At 31.4% G+C, this 9,148-nt stretch overlaps 1 protein-coding gene across 1 annotated transcript; it reads right to left on the reverse strand.

Annotated features, from left to right (window-relative positions):
- Positions 1–6,188: 6,188 nt before the first annotated feature.
- On the reverse strand, positions 6,189–8,285 carry LOC134713732 (uncharacterized). Its single transcript, XM_063575022.1, has 2 exons — positions 8,176–8,285; positions 6,189–7,226 (listed from the first exon to the last, which is right to left on the reverse strand). Exon 2 carries the CDS (start codon positions 7,218–7,220, stop codon positions 6,426–6,428), a length of 795 nt encoding a protein of 264 aa, XP_063431092.1. The 5' UTR covers positions 7,221–7,226; positions 8,176–8,285; the 3' UTR covers positions 6,189–6,425.
- Between the last annotated feature and the right edge of the window lie 863 nt (positions 8,286–9,148).

A 9,148-nucleotide genomic window follows, 5' to 3' on the forward strand; every position in this document is an offset into this window, starting at 1 on the left:
GATGCGCATTTCGACAATACATGTCTCTTCAGTGATGATCGTGGACAAAATATTTGTAATCAAGGCCAAAGCTTATATAAAAGATGAAGAGCTATAATCCAAAAGGTCTAAAAGTATAGCCAAATCCGTGAAAGGAACCAGAGCTTTGCATGAGGGAGATACATTCCTTGATTTTTAATAATTTTTAATATTTTGTAACAGCAAAAGTTCTAATCTGGAATTAAAATGTTTCAAAGGACTCGCACCTCCAAAGAAGATAATTTTGGTTATGTTAATGTTCCAAATAACCAGTTACGGAATGAAACTTTACACCTGCCAAAGTCAGAGACTAATTTTATGATGCACTATAGTAAACAAATATGGAATAATTTGCATTCAGAGGTGAACGTATGAAACTCGTTAAAACAATTTAAAAATAAATGCTATAATTTTGTTTTAACGAGTACATGTAGACTCTGGATAATTTATTTATTGACGCATTTGCTGTAAATGAAATAAAATTTATGAGAATATAATTTATTTGTGTAGATACTATTCTTGCCGATTATTTATGTATTTGTCTATTTATTTAAGGCGATGACTTTTATTTATTGGGTGCAATAGTAAATGTTAAATGAGTATACTAATCAAATAACCCTGATAATAAATAATGAAGGGTATTGTTACCGAACTGTCACGAGGTATTATATGATAAGTAATAAAGGGTATTGTTACCGAACTGTCACGAGGTATTATATGATAAGTAATGAAGGGTATTGTTACCGAACTGTCACGAGGTATTATATGATAAGTAATGAAGGGTATTGTTACCGAACTGTCACGAGGTATTATATGATAAGTAATGAAGGGTATTGTTACCGAACTGTCACGAGGTATTATATGATAAGTAATAAAGGGTATTGTTACCGAACTGTCACGAGGTATTATATGATAAGTAATGAAGGGTATTGTTACCGAACTGTCACGAGGTATTATATGATAAGTAATGAAGGGTATTGTTACCGAACTGTCACGAGGTATTATATGATAAGTAATGAAGGGTATTGTTACCGAACTGTCACGAGGTATTATATGATAAGTAATAAAGGGTATTGTTACCGAACTGTCACGAGGTATTATATGATAAGTAATGAAGGGTATTGTTACCGAACTGTCACGAGGTATTATATGATAAGTAATGAAGGGTATTGTTACCGAACTGTCACGAGGTATTATATGATAAGTAATGAAGGGTATTGTTACCGAACTGTCACGAGGTATTATATAATAAGTAATAAAGGGTATTGTTACCGAACTGTCACGAGGTATTATATGATAAGTAATGAAGGGTATTGTTACCGAACTGTCACGAGGTATTATATAATAAGTAATGAAGGGTATTGTTACCGAACTGTCACGAGGTATTATATGATAAGTAATGAAGGGTATTGTTACCGAACTGTCACGAGGTATTATATAATAAGTAATGAAGGGTATTGTTACCGAACTGTCACGAGGTATTATATGATAAGTAATGAAGGGTATTGTTACCGAACTGTCACGAGGTATTATATAATAAGTAATAAAGGGTATTGTTACCGAACTGTCACGAGGTATTATATGATAAGTAATGAAGGGTATTGTTACCGAACTGTCACGAGGTATTATATAATAAGTAATGAAGGGTATTGTTACCGAACTGTCACGAGGTATTATATGATAAGTAATGAAGGGTATTGTTACCGAACTGTCACGAGGTATTATATAATAAGTAATGAAGGGTATTGTTACCGAACTGTCACGAGGTATTATATGATAAGTAATGAAGGGTATTGTTACCGAACTGTCACGAGGTATTATATGATAAGTAATGAAGGGTATTGTTACCGAACTGTCACGAGGTATTATATAATAAGTAATAAAGGGTATTGTTACCGAACTGTCACGAGGTATTATATGATAAGTAATGAAGGGTATTGTTACCGAACTGTCACGAGGTATTATATGATAAGTAATGAAGGGTATTGTTACCGAACTGTCACGAGGTATTATATGATAAGTAATGAAGGGTATTGTTACCGAACTGTCACGAGGTATTATATGATAAGTAATGAAGGGTATTGTTACCGAACTGTCACGAGGTATTATATGATAAGTAATGAAGGGTATTGTTACCGAACTGTCACGAGGTATTATATAATAAGTAATGAAGGGTATTGTTACCGAACTGTCACGAGGTATTATATAATAAGTAATGAAGGGTATTGTTACCGAACTGTCACGAGGTATTATATAATAAGTAATGAAGGGTATTGTTACCGAACTGTCACGAGGTATTATATAATAAGTAATGAAGGGTATTGTTACCGAACTGTCACGAGGTATTATATGATGAGTGTGATTAAGATAGGACAAAATGCAAATTCTATAAATCATGTAAATTTCATGGGAACAAAAACAAAATGTATATAAAGTTTTAGTATATTGATGAAAGGATAGAGAAGTCAAATGTTTAATTAGTATCAAAAGTACCAGGACTATAATTTAGTACGCCAGACGCGCGTTTTGTTTTCATTGTACTGTTGCTGGAGGAAAGAGTCTTAGATTGTATGTTCTCCAACAGATCTTTGATTTTTATAGTATCTAAATATATAGTTTACACTACGATAGAACAGGTGAAAAGTAACTGAAAAGTCCAGTTTCACATGTTGATGACATATTTGTGTTGATAATTTAGAAACATGTTTCGTCGAAAATTTGGTAGGCCTAGCAACGAAATGTTGCCCGTAAAAAGACTCATGAATTTGGGAATGCTGCACAGTGAAGGATGGATCTAAGGTTGATATTTTGGTAGAAATTAATCAGAACATTAAATGGCTTTAAGATTGTTAAGGATTTCGTTTGAAGAAACTGTCGAGGAAATATTTGTTCCGTTACAAATGAATTGTCAATACCTTGTTCCATTAAGAAGCAGTTTATGTTATGTGATTTACAAATAAATATACTGACCTAATCGAAAACTTAAACATGTAAACAATACAAACATTTTAAACGTTAAATGGACGAGTATTGAGAGGTGGGTCAGATAGGCTACATTGGTATGACATATATGAAATTGATGCTAATACAACAGAACAGCAGCTATTTCAAATCATTGGTTCTTTTCGCAACATAATATCGACATAAACAATTGATTATGTCGTCGACGACACCAGAATCCTAATCTCAGACAACCAAATATAAAATCAGTCAAATTTGAACTCGGCCACTGTTCAGTACAGAGCCATTATTACTGAAGTGAAAATAGCCAAACTCACACTAGTTGATGATAAGCGGTAACTAATAGTTTTCAATTTTCAAATAGTTTGATTGAGGTATCTGAAGTTATCGTCTGGAAATCATGGATTTTTATATCTTTCTGCTCTATGATGGTGCATATCCATTGTAATATATGTCTATATTATACGAACAATTCCAACAATATCTATGTTTACTGGTTCATAAGACTATTTATATTGGATAATTATCAACTTTATCTTAAAAGAGGACCAATGCAAAGAGCTTATAAATAATCGTTGGGTATAAATCTTAAAGAAAAAAATTAATCAATCGGTCAAATTTTAACTGCATTTGTATTTAAAGGTCACCTCCAACTGTTTTAACTCTAGCCCCACCAACGAGAAGACGAAACGCTCGTCTATATAGCTAGCGTACCAAAATACAAGCCTGGTATCTTTGATGAGTTTTTACAAACCCTAGGTCGAATTATTCAAACCACTCTGGTTTTCTATTCTAAGGTATGTATTGTATACTTATTGACTGGGTATGAGTGGAATAGTAAATTTGTTGTCCCGAGGAGCAACTATTGTCCTGGGGCGTAGCCGAGGGCAATAGTTGTATTGGAGGGACAATAAACTTACTGTACCACGATTATCCAGTAAGTAAGCGATTTATTATATCGAAAAAGACAACAGACAATAAATGGCGGTGATAAACAACTATCGTAAAAAACTATTTATATTAAATAGAAGAAACCAAACCATATCGTTTACTTCATAGATATTTTCAAATGCTTTAGGGCTACGTATTGCACTGTCGTCAACCCTATACTAGATACAATAAGTAAAACACTTCCGCGTTATTTTCAAAACCCTCCAATCGCGTAGCTGCATTTAAAATTACGCGAAATATAATGACGCTTGGGGTCAAATAATTTTACCCAGGTCCAATAGTTTTTGACAGATATAATAAAACACTTACTGACTGGATATTCGTTAAATAGTAAGTTTATTACCCCTCGAATACAACTATTGCCCTCGGCTACGCCTCAGGACAATAGTTGCTCCTCGGGACAATAAACTTCCTATTCCACTCATACCCAGTCAATAAGTATACAATGCCTACTTGACATAATTGATATGTTCAATTCATGTTATTCGAAACACAAAGGGGTTTCTACCTTCAGGTTTAGATTGCTTTCGCTGTATCTAATACAATTTTTCGGAATGCTTGGTTTTTAAAGCTCTGCAACTATGTTTTTAATAAGGCCTTACTGTTATAATTTAAGCGCCACTGATTAAACAATTGGAAGAAATACCGACATAGCTAGATAATACAATTAATTATCTAACTACAAACACAATTTTATAGAAATACGTATTGATATTTTCATTTTTATCAAATACATGTAATATCAGTATTACAAACCTCATCTTGAACTCTATACCATTTTTGGATTTTTTTTTTTAAAAGAATTTACCTATGAAGATACTTTTGTGCGTGGATCTATTCGTCTGACATACAATAAATTGTTCGGCTGTGCTGTTTTTATGTGCTGATCTAGGTTGTTTCACGTATTCCTTTTTATTCTGCAGTTTTTTTTTTAAATTTTACATATCTACAAGAGTGGCTATTTCAATGCGATGTTGAAAGGTCATGTGACGTAAAGTCACGTTGATAAGCGGGAAACGAGAACCAGATCCGAATGATGCAGTAATCATTTCTCTTTAATTAAATTGGTTTATCTTATAAATTAGATAATTTAAAACCGTAATATAGTCATTTTTATAAACTTACTGTTTGCAAAACTATGAACTATTCTAAATACTAAGGATTTTCTTATTCCAGACAAATAACCTTGGCCGTATTTTGGAATTTTGGGTGTTCAATGCTCTTCATCTTTGTTTGGCTTTCTTTGCCATTTTGATTTGAGCGTCACTGATGAGTCTTAATTTAGACGAAACACAATTATTAATGAAAACGTTTTAGTGACATCATATAGATAGGCATTTTGTTAGACCAATAAACTGAACTTCCTCAAAATAATCTCATCTTCTACAGCTACATTCTATCATCATATACTTTATGACAATTTCGTGAATTGTTTCAATCATGACTGGCTGTTAAGCTTTCATATTGAATTTTTTAATTTATCTGGAAGACAACCCATTTATATTTATTATGTCTCTGCATGAATAAAAGTAATATTATAAGAAATAATTTGCAATGTATTTTTTTTGTATGTATAAATTTTTTTTGATCCTTAAGGTAACATTCGCATATAATTTTGTATTTATATTGTACTTTATTCCTATTTTCAATGCTAAATAATATTTAAGAAGCCGCTTGTCATAATGTACTTTTGTATTGTTTATTTATGTGTATCCCTGTCCTGTATGTTCTTCTATTTATTTGTATCGTAGTCCTGTCATGTAGTGTTGTCATTTTAGTGTTATATTTAACATTGCCATAAACGCATAACGCAGGAGGTTTGGCTAGCCATACAACCATATTCAACCAACCATTTTTTCTTCACATCAGTCAGTAAAAATGGCTATTGTTAACTTATAGTTCATTTCTATGTGTGTTACATTTAAGTGTTTCTGTTGTGTCGTTGTTTTCCTTTTTAAAATTGTAAATTAAACCTGTTAATTTTTCCTTTTTGTCGTTTAGATAATGTTTTGTTGGTTGCAGATTACCAGACTTATTCACGTTTTCATTTTTCTATCATGAGCCGATGTATGAGCTTTGCATACTGTATTTTGCACACTTTATTAGGGTTGCAGACTTAATCGGTCTTAAAACACATGTCTCTTTTTATTTTCGCTGTGTTGTAATTCATTTTAAGTTTACTCAACATCAACTTGTATATTCAATTACAGAAGTCATGGTGAGAATATTGTAATGATGAATTTCCAATTTGGTTATTGTGGTATACATTTAAATTAAAGTTCATAAAAAAAGACATATAACATTATAAAATTCACACGACGAGGTGTATCACAATAACTTGAAGGACAACAACCTCATCCATCATCTTATATCATAACTTTAGTATTGTTTGTTTAAACAAACAATTGTTCAATAAAAAAGTGTGGTCTACATCATATTTGAAATCTTTGCACATCTTATTGACGCATAACCCAATCACCTTTTATTAATATTTATTACATTAAACTATACAAGAAAGCTCGACCGTTTTCTCGGTTACAAACTAGTAAATGTTTGGTAGATTTGTCATAATACACTGCTGATGGTAGATTAATCCCTTGCTTATCATCCAACAGTTTTCGTGTATTTGCACCGTCCAATGATATAGCTACTATTTGATTACTGTCGGTCTCTGTCAGAAAAACATTGCCGTATTCATCAGCAGAAATTGCTTGGCTGATATGCAACAGAGGTGAAGTCAACCGCCAGACTAATATTCCCGACGTATAACAACACAAGGAATTTGATTTTAAATCTGCGCAGTATAAGCGACCACCACCGGAAGTGATTACAAATGACTGTTTAACTGGCAATTCTAATGAAGTAACAGATTTATTCGTCAAATCAATTTCTTGAATTCCATGTCCGTTCACAAGAACAAATAGTTTTCCATTAACAAGGGTGAGCCCGGAACAAAATCCCTTCAATTCCATTCGGCTCTCGACTTTCTTATCTTCTATGTTTATTACTTCAATATACTTTGCAATTCCATAGGACACAGCAATTTTGGCAAAATCGATAGGTTCAATATCAAACGGTTTCTGAGAAACTATAATATCACAAACATGTTTACCGTCGGTTCCTACAACAACAAGTCGTTGGTTGTTCTCGTCAGCAAATATCAGTTGTTTATTTGGAAGTATTGTGCAACTCCGGATGTAACAACACTTCTGACCAGCTTTTACATCAAAACGCTTTACCGACCACAGTTTCATGTCATCAATTGAACGATTGTTTGGTATATTAGACATGTTATTCTAAAAGCATAAAGATGTGTAACTTAAAGTAATATAAATATAATATACTAAACGAAATAAAATATCTCTCTCCAAAAGCACATACAAACGTACTAGATAGTTTAGTTTTATTTTGGAAACATTTCAAACGATTAAAAAACAGCAACTTATGATAAGAAGTAGAATAACAAAAATACTGAACTTCGAAGAAAATTCAAAATGGGAAGTTTATAATCAAATGGCAAAATCAAACGCTCAAACACATCAAATGAATGGATAAAAACTGTCATATTCCTGACTTGGTACAGGCATTTTCTGAATAAACCTGGTTTTATAGCTAGCTAAAAATCTCACTTGTATGACAGGCGCATCAAATTTTATTATTTTTACAATGATGGGTGAACAAAACAAACAGACATACTAGGAAAAATGTAAAAAATAAAGCAGTCAACATTGTGTTACAATCCAAATCACTAAAAAAGCAAACAAATATGTAATAAAGGAGCATAAAATGACATATAGACTAAGCACATCAACAAAACAAATCGACCATAATACAATAACAAAATGACGAGATGTATGAGTACAGAGCCATGACAGATATGTAACAAAGAAACATAGACAAATCACAAAACAAAAATTAAAGACAAGCAACAAAGAAGTTTTACAATAGCACAAAAATAAAAGACAAGAATACGAGAATATAATAAACAATTTCAGTTTTGTTTTGTTTTGTATCCTTTTGTATTTTTATCGTTTTAATTAATGGCCGTGTTATTGTCAATATGAAATTAAATAAGGAGATATGGTATAATTGCCAATGAGAAAACCATCCATCAAAGACCTAATGAAGCGCATCTTAACAATTATAGACAACAATAAGACAAAAACATAACTATTGTTTGTAGGTAAAAACAAATATATAAGAAACAAGAATAAAGATTAATATAAATATGTTTTAATGACTTACATTTAGTTTTCATTCCTCGAGATATATGGCAACAATATACTTTGTTTTAATATTGTATAACAATACACAAGGTATGATCTTTGATATGGCGTGTTACACCTGAACGACTTAAAAAAAAGTGAAATATACCATACTATTGGTTTCATTTATATATTTCTTAACGCAGGTTTCGATAAACTTCATAAGTCTTATTTATAAACGTTAACATTCTTTGTCGTTTGAAATTTATATTGAAAATTTTAAATGAATTAAATGGTTAAGTAATTCTTTTACATTTCTTTAATCAGTAACTGCACTACTTTTAAAATATAGTTTACGGTTCACTTCAGATTTCTGACATGTCAGTTTTATGACAGATTAATATGACGAGATTCTTGTAATATTTTTTACGTTTATTTATAAGATTATCTATTAAATATTCTTTTCAATTATAATGACGATACGCATTTTGATGGTTTTATGTAAAGAAAGAGAATAAAATTTATGTTTTATATTAATATCAATAACATGACTTTGATAATTAGAACAATTATGATTGCAAAAGTAAATATATCGTCACATAATGCAACACAAAATAAAAAATTCAAAGTTCTAGCGTATTATTATACATTTTTTTAGATACATTTAAAAATGTTATTGAATAAAAGGGAATAAAAAATTAAAGACATTGAAACTGTTAAAAATACCGTAATGCTGTTAATTTTACTTTAGAGGAAAAATGACTGCACGAAACTTTAGAAAAATGTTTTTGTAGACTCAAACGTTTACTTACAGCACTTTCATTATCGGGAAGGAAATATAACTGTAGCAGTTGTCTTTCTTGATACAAGAAATTAAACACTAGTTTTGAGAGTTCCGCTCAAAGTTGTACATTACATAATGCACAGATTAATTCAGAACAAACATTTAATCATTTTAGACGACCTCTTCTTATTTTCCTTCGGAATTCATTCAGACACTTGTAAACAACAAG

This window comes from Mytilus trossulus, chromosome 4 (assembly GCF_036588685.1).
Source record: "Mytilus trossulus isolate FHL-02 chromosome 4, PNRI_Mtr1.1.1.hap1, whole genome shotgun sequence".
Classification (NCBI taxonomy): Eukaryota; Metazoa; Mollusca; class Bivalvia; order Mytilida; family Mytilidae; genus Mytilus; species Mytilus trossulus.

What these genes read in the sequence shown, in the direction of transcription:
- LOC134713732 (XM_063575022.1), bottom strand. Translation starts at nt 7,220, where the DNA reads ATGTCTAATATACCAAACAATCGTTCAATTGATGACATGAAACTGTGG.